Source organism: Nanorana parkeri, unplaced genomic scaffold (genome assembly GCF_000935625.1).
Source record: "Nanorana parkeri isolate BGI_ZX_2015 unplaced genomic scaffold, ASM93562v1 scaffold1021, whole genome shotgun sequence".
NCBI classification, from domain to species: Eukaryota; Metazoa; Chordata; class Amphibia; order Anura; family Dicroglossidae; genus Nanorana; species Nanorana parkeri.
The window spans coordinates 467,348-487,693 of record NW_017307289.1 but is presented as its reverse complement, the minus strand read 5'-3'; the positions used below and the strand labels follow the sequence as shown (position 1 = coordinate 487,693).

General features: G+C 41.5%; 1 protein-coding gene across 4 annotated transcripts in view; it reads right to left on the bottom strand.

Annotated features, from left to right (window-relative positions):
• Positions 1 to 13,840: 13,840 nt before the first annotated feature.
• Positions 13,841 to 20,346, bottom strand: part of SYT7 (synaptotagmin 7) — a 372,492-nt gene continuing 365,986 nt past the window's right edge. For all 4 annotated transcript variants that reach the window (XM_018567216.1, XM_018567213.1, XM_018567214.1 and 1 more), the window contains 2 exons: positions 18,919 to 19,118; positions 13,841 to 14,883 (listed from right to left, as the gene is read on the bottom strand). In XM_018567216.1, the coding sequence (XP_018422718.1) occupies positions 14,779 to 14,883; positions 18,919 to 19,118 (305 nt within the window). In that variant the 3' untranslated portion in view covers positions 13,841 to 14,778. The remainder of the gene's footprint in view (positions 14,884 to 18,918; positions 19,119 to 20,346) is intronic.

The following is a 20,346-nucleotide window of genomic DNA, read 5'->3' as shown; positions in this document are numbered from 1 at the left end:
GAGACCTGTTTTCTCTCTGTGTCTCCCATCCGCAGTCCTCTCACCATCTGTCTGACAGCACATTGTGATATGAATAAATACGGAAAGAAGCAGCAGTTTGTTATAGATACTATGCAGCATTGAATGGTAAATGGCCCGCTCAACATACTAGGTATGTAGCATAGCAATACATATATATCTATATATATATATATATATATATAGAAAGGTTTAAAATGTGAAATGATTCATTTGCTGCTCTTTTCTATATTATTTCTGTACATTTTTTTCAGTAGGACTTACAATATTTATCCAAGATTGGTTGAGGGCTTAGTTTACTATTTCCACAGGCCCCCCATTCACACCTGAGGGATTTGGAGTGCGCTTTCAGAAGCGCTTCAACCCTCGACACTCTGATTTCCATGTTATATTATTGTGCCCACCAAAGTGCGGTCACTCAGCACTCAGAAAAAGTGACATTGACTTCAACGCACCACCGCACCCCCTCCCGGGATGCGATACAGTGCATTCCAGCAGCTGACCACTCTGGAACGCATTGTTTATAGTGTGAACCAGCACTTACGGCTTGTTCACACCATATCCGGATCATGTTCAGACCAGAACAGTTTGTTCTCAGACCAAAAAAGCATCCCAATGTATCCCTATGGTATTTCTGGGCTCTGTTCACACCAGTGCAGTCCGTTCTGGTCCAGACCAAAAAAATACTGATAGTCTCCTTTTCGCCGTTCTGGAATGCACTGCAACTCATGGGAATGCATACAAACGCACTGGAATGCAAAAACGGGACAAAACGCAATGCACCACTCTCCCGATCTGGTCCAGATCTGGTCCAGAAAAGGGTGTGGACCTGGCCTAAGGTCTTGTTCACACCAGAACAGCTTGCGTCTGCGCAGCTGCAGTGCGATGCCTTTTGCCGTGATTGTACTGCAATTTTACCACAGTTGATACATTTTTTTTAGCTTAAAATTGGCTTTCAGGTGTAGTCCAGTGCGTTTGCATGTGTTTGTGATGTGTTCCATTGTGATCAGGTGGAGCTAAAATAGGTCAAGCAGTATTTTTTTTGACAGCATTGGAACGGACAGTGCTGGTGTGAACAGAGCACCAGAAATCCCATTGGAAAGTATTGTACCGCGATTTGGATGCAGCTGCAAACTGAATGGACTGCATATGGTGTGAACTAGCCCTAAAAGAGAAGTAAAGCAAAACCTTTTTTGGCTTTACTTCTTTTTTGGGTCACAGGAGTATATTTACTAATGTATTCCTCTGACCCATAGTAAGCGGATAGCTGGCAACTGCCCGCTATTTGCTTACAGCGCAGAGCCATTCTGCACCCAGAATGGAACCCAGCAGTATTGTTGGGATCCACCCCACAGCCTAATTGACAGCTGCCTCTGCCTCTCTAGAGCCAGAGCCAGCTGTGCTCACCCCCTCCCCTGTCTGTCCCTCCAATGAGCACTGGAAGAATGGAGAAGGAAGGGGGGGGGGGGGGATCCCTGTGGGGAGCACTGACTGACTGTCACTTCTCTGCATGGAGAAGACCGTGAGCTGAGCAATCAGTGGTTACACGATCACTCAGCTCTAAGTATAGAGTTGGTGTGTGATACCTTCAGTATCCCTCACTGGCTGTAGGTGTTGGGCAGAGTATATTTTACTCTCCCAATACTTTTCCTTTAATTAGGTCTCTTTTTTTGGTTTTGGTTTTTTGTTACTCCACGATAAGGCAAGGATCGCTACTGGCTGTCATATTATGGGTACAGTTCACAAAATGACCCTGGTTTTATCTGGTTTAATGACTATGATTACAGCATAGGGCAGACTGGCATGTTTGTACAGTGAGTACCATTGATATGGGAAACATGTCCAGAATATATGTTAAATGCTATGGCACATTTTATGAGCAACATGCAAGGCCTGAACAAGAATACTGACATATACTGCATCTAAAGCCATCTAAAGAAGGGAAGGGTTAGAACCCTCATCAGGTGTTTATTGCTGTCGGTATGTAGACATGACCAGTGATAACTTTGGCAATAAAACACAGTCCAATTGTATTTCTCATTACCAGTACTACATTACCAGTTAACTCTTCACATTTATGTTCCTTATTTATTTATTTTATTTACTATAGGTGCAATATATTATGCCAGCATTTTTACATACTGTACATTCACATCAGTCCTTGCCCTCAAGCAAGGAGCCTCCAATCTGAGGACCCTATCTCACACGCACCTAGGCTAGGAGCTAATTAACCTACCAGCATGTCTTTGCATTTTGGTAGGACAGTGAAGTACCCAGAGGAACCACACTCAAGCAGAACATGCAAACTCCATTCAGATATTGTTCTAGCCAGGATTTGAACCAAGGACTCCCTTCACTGATATTTGGCATAACACCTTGACATGTGTGGCTAGCGATCAACATTGTCATCATTCAGTGTTGATGAGCATGCATGACTTCCCATTAGCTTGGTCAGAACAGTGAAGATCTCCTTCAAATTGGCTGATCCCTGATCAGTTCTCAATGTGTTTTAGTGTTTTCCCATTCATGTCAAAGATTGGAGGTACAAACCTAGAATTAATTATCAAGTAGCTACGCCCTATTTACAGCTCACACGTGTATGGGACATGCTGGCAATTTCCTGTGATTTCCTGTGATCTCTGTCTGTGCTCCTCTCTTATTAGTTACAATTTTCCAAACACTGTGTGGACTGAAGACCTCTCTAATGTTATGGAGATGAAGGGAAAGGGGTGTGTTCTGTAGTTCTCACATACTTTCTATTCTAGGATGAAAATGCTGCTTCTCCAAAGACACAATGTAGTGTATGAGTGTTGTCACCCTAGGACGTGTGCTACAGGCAGAATCACCACGTGAAAAAAAAAGCCTAAAAAAAGAAAGCTAATGCAAAAACCCCATCTAAGGATTAGTATGTTGCAACTTCTTACATTTTTGTTCTTAGGCTTAGATGCCCTTTAGGCCCCATTCACACCTGACCGTTTTGTAGCGCGTCCTATGCTCGATGAACGCTCTACAAAACGGTCAAAAAAATAAATAGCATTGTAGTCAATGGTATCGTTCCCACCTGTCCGTATTTCCGCCCGTCCCGAACGCACTACAAAACGGCCCACGCATGAAAAGGTCCCGGAGCGTTTTTTGCTGCGTATTGGTCCGTTTTGTAGGGCGTTTTCCATTTGTATACCGCCAAGTAGCCTTTGGAATCGCGCGACGGTCGCGCAACTTTTTTACCGTGAATCGCGGTAAAAAAACGCGTGACGGTCGCGCGACAGACGCGCATATTACAATACGCATAGGTGTGAATGGGGCCTTAAGGGGTCCATTGTATGCCTTACTGGTCCACTTCTTCACATGGAAAGCCTACACTCAGTGAATACATTTATCAGTTCCTGATGGATCCTTATGAGCATGGAGGTCGCCTAGTGAGGGGGCGGAGTCCATATTTCAAAATGGGACACAGGCTCCCCAAAAAATGGCAGTTGGCACCATTATATTGAACTGATAAATTATCCCAAAAATGATATTTTCCCAAAAAGGGTTGCTGTTTTTATGAAATTCAGAAAATTCCATGGTATGTACAGTATTATTTCAGGATTCCTATTTCACTACGAAAAGTCACATTTTCTTGTGATTTATTCTGGGTGTGAATGTGATGTGCTGCACAAGTTGATGGACATGGGATTAAATAGGAACAGTCTGTGCTTGATAACATGCTACCTTTGTGCCCATGTGTTAGAAAGCCCGTGATCAGCTACAGGACGGGAGACCACCAGTAACGATTAGTTTGCATGTAGTGCTGAGAATTTTCCATATAATTAAAACCTTCTATGGGCCACCACAGGGATCAAAGCATACTTAAAGTGACACTACACTCAGGAGTTAAATCTTAAAAATGCATTCAAGTACCTTAACTATTAATAAAAATGTATCATATTTGTGTATCACTCGGCTGTAGATCCTCAAATCATCTCTGAATTGGTGCCGACACTGTCCTTCCTTCTGGAGGGTGGCTACTTTTGTTCATCATGGTCCCTGTGTGTTTTGTAAAGTATCTACTATTCCAAGTTTTCTCACATGATGGACTACTGTCTCATATTTAGTTTTCTAATTTGGTTTGAAGTTATAGTCCATCATGGGAGTGAGCGGTGGAGTGGTTGCAACTTTACAACATACACAGTGACCATGGGGAACAAAAGTAGCCCCCCTCCAGAAGGAACACAGTGTTGGCATGAATTCAGAGATGATTTGAGGATCTACAGCCGAATGATATACCAACAAGATACATTTTTGTTAATAGTTAAGGTACTTGAATACATTTTTAAGATTTAACTCTTGAGTTTAGTGTCACTTTAGCCTGCCATTGCTGTCCTTATTATACACCACCAAGAAGGCAGCTCTACATAAAGATGACTGGGCATTAGAATGGATAGTGCTTCTGTAGTCGCATCAGGAACAACAGCACCTTTGCAGCCCAGAAAAGAGTAGCACTACCAATGCCATCATATTTTTGCCATCTTTTTTTTACTGCAGTGGGGCCACTGTACATCTAAAACGTGTACATCTATAGCAGGGGTCCCCAAACTGTCTAAGCCAGGAATAGTGCTGCATTGCCAGTGTCAGTTGGAGTACCAGTGCCCAGTGGTGTCAGTGGGAGGAATTATGCCCCATTGTTAGTGGGAGGAATTGTGATACATTGTTGGTGTCAGTGAAATGAATATTGCCCCATTGATGGTGTCAGTGGGATTAATAGTGCCCATTGTTGGTTGGAGTCAGTGGAAGGAATAGTGCCTCCTTCTTGGTATCAGTGGGAGGAATTGTGTCCAGTTATTGGTGTCAGTGGAAGGAATAGTGCCCCAAGAGTCAGTTAAATGCAAGGCCGCATCCCACCTGTGGGCTACAGTTCATAAACCAATTATCTATAGCTTATTGACTTGGTGTACTTGACTAGTATAGCAGATCTAATATTAGCAATACTAAATAATGAAGGCTGTATTCAGGGGCAGAACTGCAGACTGCGCTGGTGGAGGAGGGGGTGCTTTGTTCCAATCTATATTTAAAGGAAAGCAATCAGCATGAAATGTTTTCTAAAGGTTACTTTCTATAGCCGGCGGTAAAGTGTTTTATTGTTATGGACTGAGGTAAAAATCTAATGTTTACAGCGTGAAAAGAGGAAGCACAGAAATATAAGAGCTTCAATATGAAATATGTTTTCTTCCAGACCTGGTGAAAGTCCACTCTGCTCATTATGATCCAGTAAGATTGATTTCTGGCTTTTTATTCTTCATTTCTCTCCAGACTACACTTCTCCAGCTAGAGGAATACTCTAAAACCTTGGTTCTCAATTGGTGGGTCGTGACCCAAAGTGGGTCACAACCTTGTGTTCAGTGGGTCCCCACATGCCTTCCACTTTTCTAGGTGAGAGGCTCCTCTGTCTCCCCCTAGCGCAGCACTGTCAGTTCTCGTTCCAAGCAGCCATTCAAAATATGCTGCCCGGCGCCGAGTGTCAGCTTGAGGCGGGATGGGCTGGTGCTATAGCCGCGAGGGAGCAACAATCCATACATGCATTGCATGCAACTCCCTCACATGCCTTATAGAGGTGCCTTGACCGGAGGAACATCACATTCTGGCTCCCAGCACCTCTACAAGGCATGCAAGGGAGCTGTACAAGCAATGCACAAGTGGATGGAACTGCCTCACAGCACAACAGCCCACACTGGATCCCAGGCTGAGGATCCATTCCAGTTCTCGTAAGGTAGGGAGATTGGGTGGATCTAAAAAAACATTTTTTTTTATGAAATATTTTTTTGGAGTGCGCATGTGTGTGTGTGAGAATGTCTGTGAGTGTGTGAGATTTTGTCTGTAATGGTGTATGTCTGTCAGTGTTTTTGAGGGCCCGTCCACACTAGTACACTGCGCTAATCGCACAGTCCCATGCAATTAACGCACTGTACCATGCAATTGAACCTACCGCATGTTCTGGTGTGGGAGGTGCAATCCGTTGCCATTCATTTGAATGGTACACCAAACACACCGGCCACACACAGCTCGTACGCCCGCACTAAAATGCGCGGTACCCTAATTCAGTGCATTCCATTGAAGTGCGAATTGGGTCGCCACTTAATGACCAAGGACAAATGTGGGTCCTGAGGTTACCTAACTTGAGAACCACTGCTCTAAAATGAATGAAGCATGTACCCTACTGTACATTAACATAATTGCACCCCAAGGGAACATTTATACACCTTTCACCCTTGTATAGGGAGAGGTAGTAAAGATACTATTATTACCTTTTGTCAGGAAGAGGTAGTGATACATGTATACAATCACACTCTTTCAACTTTTAGCAGAAAATGAATCATAACAAGTTCTACTTAACGTGTAGGTTATGTCAAAGTTTTTTTTTTTTTTACTTGGATAGAGTAGGGAATAGAAATAACAATTTACAACAGCAACATATGCTGAAGAAGGACAGCACCCAAGCCCAGAAAAGAACAGCAGAGCCACAAAGGTAATTCATTAATAGACTGTACACAAACACAACAGTTTGTGGACACCTGACTATCACCCATAAGAACTTGGTGGACATCTCAGTCCAAAACCATGACCATTAATATTGAGTTTGTCCCCACTTTATGTATTATAACAGCCTCCACCCCTCTAGGAAGGCTTTCCACAAGATTTTGGAGGGTATAACTGGTGGAATTTGTACCCGTTCATGCATAAAACATTAGTGAGGTCATGCACTGATGTTGAATTAGAAGACTGGGCTCTCAATCTCCATTCTATTTCATCCCATAGCTGATTAATAGGGTTGATATCAGGACTCTGTGCAGGCCACGCGAGTTACTCCACACCAAACTCGCCAAACTATGTCTTTATGAAACTGGCTTTGTTTGGCACAGGGGCACAGTAATTCTAGCCTTGACTTGTTTCCATGAGGGTGAAAGCACACAATTATCTAAAATGTCTTTGTTTTCTATAGCTTTAACACTACCCTTCACTGGAAACATCTAAAGTCAATAATTTGGAGGTGTGTCCACATACATTTGTCTATATAGTATACATACCTATATGGGTGCCCTCTACTTTCTTTTGTATCTTTTTAACTGCTTTTGTCCTATTAACCACATGGGTATGTTCATAATAGAGCAAGGGCCAATTCAACTGTTGCAGTGTGTTAATAGACATTATGGTGTGTTGTGATAAGGCAGGCAATTTATTGTAAAATAGGCTGCCAACTTACCACAAAAAATTTACATGACCCTTCCTTAGAAATGTAGCACCTGACAAGGCACAGCATTACTTTTTCATTTTAGATTCCAGCCAGTCATGATTATTTGTAACTGTCCAAAAACCCTTTGCAATTGTATGTGACAATATTGAGTTTCTAAACAGCATTTTCTGGAATCCGTATCCCCCTGCTCCTGCAATTGGCTTACTTACTGTGCTAGAGGTCTGTCCAGTAAATAAGGTAAAATAAATGGCAGGCTTTTGCATATAACCTAGAAAGTGCATGAATTTGGCTTGTGAGTCTGCTGTGGGGGTTGCATTTTTGGTTAAAGTAGCAGTAAACTCACAAACTTTTTTTTTTTTTTCAATAATGAATCCAGATCAAATGAATACATATACGTTGCCCAGCAAAAGTATTTCTTTAACATTTTTTCCAAGCACTTACAATCATCATGTTTCGGAACAGCACCAACTCTCTCAGCTCTTCTCTCCTGAATGTCCTGTCCAGTACAGGGTCACAAGGGACAGAGCAGTCTCCAGCATCCATCCATCTACTAGCTTGGAGAAGAGAGGACAGAGGAGCAGAGTGTTGGTTTGCCTTGTTGTGTCTGTGTGTTTGTGGAGACACACAGCCTACTAGCAAGTGTGGCTTTACAGGACCTTGCAAATGAAAGGAGCCACCCAAAAACCTGATATAAGGACCAGATGATTCCGCAGGAAGCTAAAACATTTAAACATCAAGGAGCAGCATCCATTGTAAGTGATTTCATCAACATTGGCTTTAATATCATTTTAAGCTTGTATACATCTGAGTGGATGACAGGGGTGCAAGACTAGGACTGATTATGAGAATACCTTATCAGCATAACATACCACTTTGTACTCTTTATTTTCAACAACACACTGTAATAATCTCAGTGACTATATAGCAAAAGCTGATAAGGATATGCAATTCAACTTTTTAAAATGCTTGCATCTCTCTGAGGGTATTTCTCCTAAACAAAACTGGAGCTTAATTTACCAATGATTAATAAAATATGTAAAAACGGCAAGTGAAACATTATAGCGGGTAACAAAAACCACACTTACACCTGCTTCCAGTAAGCATCCATCCTTTCAGTGGTTAATAAGTAGCCAAATGTATTTCTTGGTTAACTATAGGGGTCAAAAACATTTCAAAACAAATTTGGTTTCTTTGCCAGATTATGGAAAAAGTTGGCCTAATGTGTTTTGAAAGCTTGCATATTCAGTCTATTGAATAAGCCCACAGACGCTATAATTTTAACTCCATATTTTCAACTTTTATCCATGTCTAACCCAGTACATGGGGCTGCTGATAAGTCGCAAAAAGCAATTAGTAGTTTATTGCAGTGACCCTATTGAATGGAAAAGAAGATTAATGGCAATTAGTCTTCATCTGTCCAATCACTTTTGTATACTTTGGCATCTACAGTATATGTCCAAATTCAAGACACCTATTATTACCAGTAAGGATCAGTTTTATCTTTACGTAGGACAATCAAGTTTACCAATGATATGGCTATTATGTCCTGTGAGTGTAAAATGTATAAAATCCTCTGGTTTTATTACAAGTGGTTGGTATTGTAGACTCTGCTCTTTTCTGATCTATATGTTAATTTATTAATCAGTGGAATTGCCCGTGAGGGACCTTCAAAGAAAAGATTTCATGGCTGGGATCCATCTTTAATGTGAATGATTAAATTATTCATTGTAAGATGCTAACACAAATGTTCCTATATTATTGTTTTAACTCTTTGGCTTCAAGGCAAACCTGCTCTGATTGAATGACTTCAAAGAAATGACTCATGTAGGCTATAAAAACTGAACCAATATCTAATCGAACTTCTAAGCCTGCATACTATTTTTAAAAATGTCACGCAGCAAGGAAATCAAATGCTGCCCATGAACCTTGTACCAGTGGTGTTAAAAACATAGGGTATGTTTAAAATAATTACCAAATATCTTAGTGCAAGGTACAGTGTCCATAGTAACCAGGTAAATCTACATAGCACTGCTTTGGATTCAAGAAACTGAAGTTCTGATTGGTTGTTAGACTTTGCTCCTGGCATCGGACATGGAATAAGGTCAGTAGACATAATTAGATTTTATCTGAGTTATAAAAATCCATTGCATCCCTACCCTACATGTTCATGGAGGACCTCAGCTTTGAGTAGAGATTAACTGAACGGAGTTTAAAGCATATCTAAACTTGAAAGCAAAAATGCAATATATTGGAGCGTAGCAATTCTTAAATGTGGTGGTTTCATTCGTTTTTTCCATTTATTTATACCTGGTGATCTGTCCAGTAAGTCTGCTAATTTTCAACTTCCCTTAACAGTCCAAGCTGTCAAGCAAAAGTGTCAGACAGAGGGTTGAGTTCAAAAATTTTACCGGCACACACTGGGAAAGTCAAGTATCAATATTGCATTGATCTAATGAAGGATGTCACATGATGTCATATGGTGCAAACGTTTCGGATCCTCGCTGGGATCCTTCATCAGAGCTACACAGTGACTGATGAAGGATCCTTGCGAGGATCCGAAACGTTTGCACCATATGACATCATGTGACATCCTTAATTAAAAAGATCAATGAAATATTGATACTTGACTTTCCCTGTGTGTGCCGGTGAAATTTTTGCACTTACTACTATTGGTTGCACGGCGCCATCCGTGCGTTCACCTTGAGCACCACAGATAACCTTTTTTAAATCATAAGACCGTAGGAGTGCGAATGATATTTGGAACTTACTGAGACTGAGGGTTGAAACAATGGTCCTTTACCTCGAAAATAAAGAAAAAAACAAAACTTGTTGTAACTGCTTAAAAAGTGTTATCTGTAATTTAGGCACACTCTACATTTTTCTCAGCACAACGGACAGCATCGCAACGCAACGCACCGGTGTGAACTGTCCCATCCACCCCTTGCCCTTGTGTTACCATCCATTGGAAAATGGATGGTAACGCAACAGATTTGGTGTGAATGGGCCCTAAAGAGCTACTAATTTTGTAAGAATTTGCATTAAAGAATTGCAATCCTGGGAGAGATCTGGTTTTTGAGCATATGCTTAGGGACACTAGTTGTTTGATTTTGGGGATCAGAAAGGAGATTTTCCCTGCTGAAGCCAATTGGACCAAGCTTTATACGAGTCTCTGGCCCTCATCTGCAAGTGTACATTGTTTTATTCTTTCATTTGCACTCAATGGACACATTTCATTGTTCAACCTTACTATGTAACATATCCTCTTGTTCCGCAAGCCTGGGCTGTGCTCCGTTTCTGAGAGATCGCAATAGGCCTACAATGGGCAGAGATGAAAACATTTGGTCTATGCATTTTCAGGCCAAGGAGCTGAATTGTCCAGAGCACAAGGCTATTAGCAACAATTGATTTAAGCAATATGGAAGCTTTGCTTTGATGAAAAATAAATTCCTTGGCTGTGTTTCTTCTGTGCGTGTCAAAATGGAATTATTCTTTGAAAGCATATCCAAACCTAAAAGCAAAAATGTAACCAAAAAAATTTCAAAAATATTCACACACACATGTGTGTGCTGGCTGCATTATTTCCTTTTTACAAGCTATTTTCTTTATATTCACCTGATGATCCTGCCAGTAACACACTTCCTGTCCTTGCGTGACAGCCCTCACTAAATGCGCTAAGAAAACTCATAATATTGTTTGATATATCCATTCAGTGCACAGGACTTTTCAAGGGCACTGGAATTCTGGCAAGATAAACAAGTATTTTCTGTACTTGCAGAAAATGTACTTAGACTGTCACCACATTACCTTTAATAAAATCGTCAGTTTTCAGTGTTTTATTTTAAATGAAGTGAAAATTGAAATCAGACATTTTAGTGTGCTTGAATTAAGTAGGCTCACACATTTGCTAATACGTTTATCAGTCTCAACAAACTGGCATTCTGAGTGATTGACAACCAGAGGGATATCCAGTAATGAGCTCATCATTATTATTTATATAGTTGTTAGACCTTATTGTAGATGTAGCCAAAGGATGTTTTCTTCATGTCTTCATGTGTTGTAGAAGCAGTGTTACCTTGAATACTGTATAAGGCTTAATTCACACAACATTTGCCTGCCCCAGGCTACATAATTTATTACTTTCAATGCTTCAGTAAGATCATTCACAGCACGGCCTCCTTCCATGTGTAATGTCTTTATTACCACCGTACATGGGCACAAGTTTGAGTATTTTTGAGCAATTTTTTGTTGGTCACTGCAGCTGTCTTTAAAGAAATAGTGCACCTTAAAATAAAATATATAACAAGCAGCACCCATCCACACTCAATTTTAATATCAGACAGGAAGAGTCAGTTTTTACTCCTCAGCCTGCCTGGAACTGAAGCAGCCTTTTTCCGCACAATGAGGTCTGGCCATGTATGAAAATAATGGCAGCCCCACTCTTTACCTCAACACATGGCTGATGGACTTCCATTTTCCCTATAGTCCCTCCCAATTCTCACTCTGGTGGCCTCAGCTACTGTGAGCCACCATTTCTTCCTGTCTAAGAGATAATTACTAATGTAGACAAGGAGATGGGGTTGTTTTTTGATTTAGAGGGTTATTCACACAGCTGCCGAAGGCAGCTGAGTGAATAACCGAGACCAAGTGAACACATTCGCTCCAGCTCAGCACGGCTGATTTCAGCTGTACATCGGCTGAAATCAGCCGTACATCGGCTCTGTATGGCTTCCTTCGGTCAGCTGAACATGTTCTGCATGTTCGGCAGACCCGAAGTGCAGAGGGACTTCGACTCAGCCGATCCAACATCTTGATGAGCTTAGCCGACGCTCCGGCAGCTCACTCGCTGCCGTTGGCCCCTATTCACACAGGGGCCGAACGGCAGTGAGTGAATTCTCACTTCCGTGGTACCGAGCAGAATGGAAAATAAGTGAAATAAATAAAAGAAAAAAAAAGTAGAAAAATTGTTTTAACATGAAGGAAAATTTTTAAAATTATTCAAATAGTTAAAAAGAAAAGAAAAAAAATAATTTAGAAAAACGCTGGCATAGATGCCAGCAAAAGAAAAACGATTGGGCGGAGCTAGCAGTGACAGCTAGCTGCGTCCAACTGTTAAATATTGGCTGGCACCTGCTAGAGTCTTCTAGCAGGTCCTGGCCAATGAATTACAACTGGGCGGAGCCGAAGGGCTCCAGTGGCCGAAGAGAGGCGAAGCTACGGCTGTATCCTTCGGCTCAAAAGTGAATAACCCCCTAAGTGATTACAATAGTGCAAAGAATAGCCAGCCCTCCCATCGTAGTGATAAATCTCTTCTCACCATCAAATAGCAATCATGTGGCGTGACATTTCGAGGGCACATTCCACCTCTTTCCCAAGGCATATGGGCTTCAGAAACAGGTTCTGTGTGCCGTCGAAATGTAACGTCAGTTATTTACTAATTGAAGCAGCATAAGAGCTATATTACTGGTATTGGAGTGCTGGCCATTGTTTGCAATGACGTTGTTAATGATGCCATCACTGTCCATGCACCCACAGTTGCTGAAGTGAGAGGTGCATGGGCAGGATGGACCCTGTTTGCAGTTTGTATGTGCTCAGGCTAGCACAGCCCAAACATGGCATGCACAGAGCATAAATGTTTGTATTAAGCTGTTCAGCTGAGCATCCCCTCTCACAGCTGGTAGTTGGGGTTAAAAGAATATGTGTAAAGTACTGGTACCCAGGTGAACTATGCCTTAGTATAGATATGTACTGCAAAATTGCATGTGTCCACCTATTCATCAATGGATGTTCCTTTATTATTCTTTAAATTCCTGCATATACTGTAGGTGAGATGGTCAGGTGTTCACAATCCTATTATGAAAATATATATGTATTTGAGCAATGTACTTAACTGATTGTTATGAGCTCAGCCCTAATATATCTCAGCTTTACTTTAGGCTGTTGGGAGAAATCATAGAAATCACATGTTGTGATAGATTGGTCACGGTGTAAGAATGAAACAGTCAAAATCAATAGCAGCTTGTGTTTAGATTTTACAGCATTTATTTCATCTTAGTTTTTATCCTTTAGCTCAAACAGAATGAGAACTGGTGAAAAGAATTCACTTTTAAACTACATTAGGTATTTCCTCTTGTTTCCACATTGATACCATAATCAGTATGTCGTACTTACAACTCGGTTAGATTTGACTTTTATACATGGGTCTCTGGAGCCTGGAGAATAAGAGAGCCTGGGAACATCCAAGGCCTCATCCTGGAAGACAAAATGGCTGGTGATGCTCAAAAGGCAAGAGGGCCCTGATACAAATAGATTACACCACACAATCACCAGGAGAGAAGGGAGCTGCACCGATATCTCATAATTCCTTCCAGGAGGTTGGGAACACTGAGCGCCATGTGCTTGAACAGGGGCAGCATCCTCTTTGGCTCTGACAAAATTTTTTGCTGCCAGAGAGGGATGGAACTAACGAATGTGGGGCCTCGCTGGCAGCAAAATGTTGGCTACCCAATACCGACACTCTAAAAAATCTAGACAACAGTTATAATCTTAGAGTCTTCCAAGTCGACACATTACCTGTGACTGACATATTTTTTTTTAAAAACATTTTTCTTTTTTTTACCGAAACTCTGAAAAATAACCTATTCAGTGGAAAACAGAATGTAAAATTAAAAAGGCAACAAACAAAGCTACAAAGAATCACGGTATGAAGATAGGCAGGTGCATCAGAGCATCATCCCATTCCCGCCAAAACGGAAAGTAGGGAAAAAAGTGAGCAGAGAGGGGGAGAGAAAAAAAAGAGAACACGCACGCACACACACACACACACTCACACACACACAATCGCACATTGCTTGATGCACATTGGACACTGACAACCACACGTACAGCAAAAAGTTTGTGGAGTCCACCCTAAACCTACCTTCGTGCTCCATTAAGTGGCACGTTAGGAGGTTTCTAAGAAGCAATAACACAAGTATTGCTCTTTATCTCTGCTTTCTATAAATAAAAGAAAATACCCTAAAAAAACTTCATAGGGTTCATTGCACCTTTGCACCACTACAAAAAGTGAGCTGTTATATTGACAACCACCATAGGCACAGTACAGTGCTGCTGTGGCCAGCATGTATTTGTAGAAGCTGTGGAAAGTTTGCAGGCTTAGCAGCCTAGAGAGAGAGAGAGAGAGAGAGAGAGAGAGAGAGAGAGAGGTTTCCTGCGGGATAATCCCGCCCTGCCCTTCTCAGCGTCTCTGTAACACTGTTTTGGGAGGTGCCGCTCTTCATGAGGCCAGAAGAACACTGCAGCTGTGCCTGGTACAACAAATATAAGGAAAGTTTTGAAGCACAGTCCTTGTTGAAGAGCTGCAGATGGCACAGACTGGCCCCAAGGCATCCTGTTACCCAGAGTTCCAAGCTGGCTGTTCCTTATAGAAGCCTGCAGGTTGTTTTTGTGCAGACAGTAAGAGCATGGCCAATGCGTTGGTTTGGTTGGAGGTAACCGAAGACTGCAGGAGATCAGAGTGCAGAAAAGCAGTCAGTTCAAGCCTTAAGTTGGTGCCATTGTGCTACAGCTGTTCTCGGATGGGAAATCATATCTTTCCAGTGTTTCACCTCTCCAGGACCACTCTTCCAAGACAGGTAGATCTGCAAAAAGGTACAATCAGTAAGAAGAAAGAAAGAGCTCATTTATAACTATAAAGAAGACCCATCAACAAATTCTGTTCAGTGTGCTTGCGGCAGGACACAATGTAAAGTTGTGATGCTACAAGGGCTATATCATGAAGCAGTGGCAGACAACTAATAGATCTTCAGATGTGTTGGAACTTAAAAATCCAGAATGCCCCATCAGCCAAATTTTTTTAGATTAGATAAGAAAGGTCAAACATGAAGGGGCATGTAGTTCCAGGCAGCTGACGATCGACCAGCTTCCTTTCAAAGCCAGAGGTTTACAGACTATGTGCAGAGGGGAAATATAGCTAAAATCCTCTGGGTCTTTCTACCATTCAGATTTTTATATCCCTATGATTCTGTATAGATTCTGTGTAATTTGCAAACTTTTCAATACACTTTTTGTGACACAAAAAGAGAAAAAAGTCCTCTGGATCCTGATACATTATACAAGCCGGAGCCCTGCTTTTATGGACAGAAAATATATTTTATTTAGGAAACGCATGGTGAACAAGTTTTTATTGATGTAATGGAGGGGGAAGAGATAAAGGTGTTCGAATCTACAAAGCAATGGGCACAGCAGTATTTGCTACACCTGAAACCTCTGTTACATCGCTACTGTAAAGCGTGGTGTGTTTGGTTCAACACAGAATGAGGATCTCTGTGGGTTCACATTCACTCGAGTTCAGCTAGCCTGAAATTCACCACCAATTATTTTATGGTGCAATATAATATGCACGTTTCATTTTGTTCTCAGTCTACTATCTGACAACAAACAGTGAAAAATGGTTGCCTAGGCACTGTCTTTATTTTGTTATATCAACTAACTAGGCCTCTTCACATTAATTTTTCATTTACATCATTGCTGGCTGTAATCCACCTGCAGCTCGTTCCTATTTGGCATCCAATTAACACACCTGTCCTATCTCCAATCCATACAAAATGCTGCTGCCGTCCCCCCTCATCTGTTACTGCGCTGTACAAATCCCTTCCCAGGCTTGGCACATCTGCCTCAATCGCTTCAAAATCCCACACACTTGTATGTAAATCCCTTAACATGTTTCACGCTACCCTCTTTGATCTTTCCATGCGTGTTATTTACAATGAAGGTTTGATCAAAAATGAAAGGTTTGAACACAAGATCATAGTCAGGGTAGTCACAATAGGCACAATAGTATGCATAACTGATATGAAGCCTGCTGGTATAGGGGTTAATTGATCTCCATTTCTGAAGGATGCAGCTGTTTGAGGAAGGACGCAGCTGCAATATATAGCTTAAGGTTTACGGGAGATCTACAGTTATGTAGTTAGGTAATTATATGGTGGCAGATGTCTTTGGAGCTTGATTTACATAACACAGAATGCCTCAGGGTCAGTTCTGTCCTCTGGAGGGACATGTCCTCATAGAACGCCGTGACAAGCCTTTAAAAGGCCACTGCATGCAGATCCAATCACTTGGGGTTAAGGTGAATGTAATGCATAAATATAAATATAACCCATCGACTGGATAATTTTGGGTACTGGCTTAAAGTAACTGTAAAACCACACATGAAAACTGCCCTATTAGCTTGTATACAATATAGTCATTTCAGTTTTAATGAATCATACTTAGTAAATGTCTATGAAATACTTGTTGTCTTTACACGTTTTGTAATAGTGTAATAATGCTAACTACAGTACAGGCTCCCTATTGCTGCGGTATTTTTGTCACCCCACTGTGTGCACTGACACAGAGCATGCCTGCAAGATCCTGCAGTTACAGCATTGTGTCACCCAGGCATGTCTGCCGGCTTGTCTTGGCTCTCAGTCACTAGTTTGCGCTACAGTCCTATCAGGGCCAGTGCAAGGATTTTTGCCTACACAGCCAAAGGTGGATTTTTGCACCCCCTTAGTTGGCTGCCCATACATCCTTGCACTAGCACTAGCCTGGACCACATTGCTAGGGTGTAACATGGTCAAATTGCAACCACCCTTACCTTTATCACAGGGCTCTTCTCCCCAGAGGCTGCTTTTTTTTTTTAAAGTTGTGCAGCTGTGTGTGGCTCCACCAGTCTCACGTCATCCATACCGTCTGCCATCTTTTTTTTTTTTAATGCGGGTGCTCGCGGGGGTGGAGACTTTAATTTTAGGGGGGGGGGTTAATTTTAGTTTAACTTTTTATTTTTTTTTTAATTTTTTTTCTATCTTTAATTTTTTAATTTAACTTTATTTTTTTACATTTTCATTTTTATTTATTTGACTTTATTTTTTTAACTTTTTTAATTTTAGTTTATTTTATTTTTTTAAACTTTTTTTTTTTTTACTTCATTGCTGGAAGCAATAGCCAGCCTGCTATTGGATATTTCAAATTGCAATAGCCAAAAACAGGCTGGCTACTGCACCCACCCACTGCCTGCTGTCAATCAGCCGAGGGGGGACCTGAAGTTCTTCATCAGGTCCACCACTGCTGATTGACAGCAGGCAGTGGGCGGGTGCAATAGCCAGCCTGTTATTGGCTACTGCAATTTAAAAGAGCCAATAACAGGCTGGCTATTGTGGTCAGCTGCTGGAATGGGGATGAATGGGGGCTGACAGCAGAAGCGCAACGTGGAGAGGTGAGCAGACGGGACGGGGACGGAAGCTCCCAGACTGTCGGAGGTTTCTCCTTACAGTCTGTAATTGGCTGTCTGTCCCTCTGACACAGATTGCTGCAGCCGATTACAGCCTGTAGGGAGAAACCGCTGACAGACTGTGAGGCTGCAGCGGGGAGAATGGGACAGGCACAGTTATCTGCCGGGAAAGGGATTCCATTTCTCTGCACCCCCCAACAGCGCCCTCAGGCGGCCGCTTGTGCTTCACTGCACTAGCGCTAGCACTGAATCCTATGACCTGATGGGGCATCCCTGGAAGATACAGAGCAGTGATAGAAAGCTCTGCCCATGGCCCATTTAGATAAAATTTTTGTCAAAGAAGAAATTGGTCGCACAAATGCTAACAAAAAACTGTGAAAATAAGGTGTTTTAAAGGTGGATTTCATACTTTCTTTACTCAGGAGACTTTTGGGCACTTGCAAACATGACATTTTTTCCAGGGGTTTTATATATATACTGTAAGCAGTTTCTGTAAAGAAATTGGTTGCACCTTCCTCTGGATCCCAATCGGCATCAGCAGACAGACTTCTATTGAGAATCTCCACCTCACTAGAAGAAAGCGCAGACTAATTCCTCTGAGAATTTGTTCTGATTAACACTTGACACATTTCTCTCTGATGTCTCTCCTGCAACTATAATTTACTGAAGAGGCCTTTTATTTTTTTATGCTACAGGGCTTGCAAAGCTATAGTCCTGAACCCATTATATTGAAGACAGCTAAACTTAGCTGTACCTATTACATTCACATTTAATTATTTCTGCTTTTTAAGGATCTTTGCACCTTTTAGCAGTTGTAATTTTGCACTCTTACAAATAATTTCATGAACCATCTTCACAAAAGTGTTTCCATGATACAATAGATGTGTGCATACCATATATAAGGCAGCTAAGGAGATACATAACAATATTTCTGGCCATTGGCATTTCCAGGCCCAGTCCCTTGGCTCCTGCCTGATGCCCACTGTGTCTTGCCAAGACTGCTATGAAAATACTTGAACCTCTTCATTTTTCGAAGGGCTTGTGTCAACGGGCTTCAATGGGCAAATGGAGTGTGCTTTTGACATCAGTTTGAGACACTTCTGATATAACCGGCTTTTGCATTCCCATAGACTTGTATGCAGGGAGAAGCAGTTCTGAAACATACAGAAGCCCAATGACACTGGTCCTAAATGGCATCCATAGCATCCCCCCTCCCTGTCCCTTCTTCCTTGGGTGGGTCCCAATACCATCAATAAAGCAGACCCATAACCAATTGGAATTACATCATGATGAAGAAAGATTACCTTTGCTGAGTAAGTTAAATGATCATTTGTTATGAATGACATCACAATTGTACAATTGGCAGTATGTTATGCATAATAATGTTTCTTCTCACACTTACCTTGCCAATGACATCATTACGACTAAGCTTGTCTTTGTCCATGACAGTTATGATTATGGTGGTCTCTCTGAGTTTCTCAGTGGGGATATCAAAGATGAAGGATTCATTAAAGATTGGATTTAGACACCGCTTAATAACCACTGTCTTTTTCTTCTCAACCCTCTTGTCCTTGAACATAAGCCATACCTTCACATAAGGATCTGAGGAAGTAAACATGACAAATAATAAGCGATTTTGTCCATAGTGTATTTAGTATCTTTGTGACCAGGTCAAGAAATCAGTACACTGCATCCTATATTAAATATAAGGGATGTTCAGATACCAAGCACTTGGTACAAGTACATGTACAGATACTTTTACAGCTCCAAGACTAGACTAGAGAAAAACTCAAAAGTTAGGAGGCAGCTGTCATTTTTAAGGAGCATACAGGGCTCCTGGGATTTGTGCATCCCTGTTTTAATGTATAATCTGTTTTATATACAGACACTTCTCAAGTTACGATCGGGTTACGTTCCGTAAAATCCATCGTAATCCGAAAATATTGCAGACTAATGAGTTTACTTGTGTACTGTACTGCCGAGGTGGGCAGCAGACACAATGAGAATAAATAGCAAGGTGGGCAGCAGACACAATGAGAATAAATAGCAAGACTGCTATTGGCTATTGAATCCCAGCCCACTAAGAGGAGGAGTGGACCTGAGAGAGAAAGTTCTGTCTCAGGTCCGCTCCTCTGCTCAGTGGGTGGGTGCAATAGCCAGCCTGCTATTGGCTGTTGCAATTTTAAATAGCCAATAGCAGTCTTCCTATTGATGTCGGCTACAGTTATCTGGCATCTACCGATCCGTGGGTGCCGAATAACTGGGAGTTTACTGTACAGTGCTGTACAGTAAACTCCATCGTAAATTCGAAAAAACGTAACTCGATTGATCTCAACCTGAGGAGCATCTGTATCTATATTTTAGGGATGCACCGATACCATTTTTTCCAGACAAAGTAGCGATACTTGTCCAAGTACTTGTCCAAGTACTTGTCCAGATACCAATTACTGATACATTTTTGTTTAGTGTCATGTGACAGTTTTTCTAACACAATACAGATTAATGATTTCAGGACTGTGGTGGAGCGCCAGGGCTCAGTCGCAGCTGCAACTTCTGTAACCCTGGTAGTTCTTGTGAAAATGCAAAGTATCGACACTGGTATCTGAACATCCCTATTAAATATATAACATACAAAACCAATATTTCGGGTCTTTTTGGGTGTCAATATACTGTACATAAGTGTGACCATAAGGATACCAATGTATAAAATCAATGATGCTTCTAAACATTGAAGCAAACGGTTACTGCTTTTCTTTATCCTCTGCAGTTCCCTGTGGGTTCTTTGGTGCCAGCATTTATTGATGACCTAAATACTGTCAAGTGAACCTGT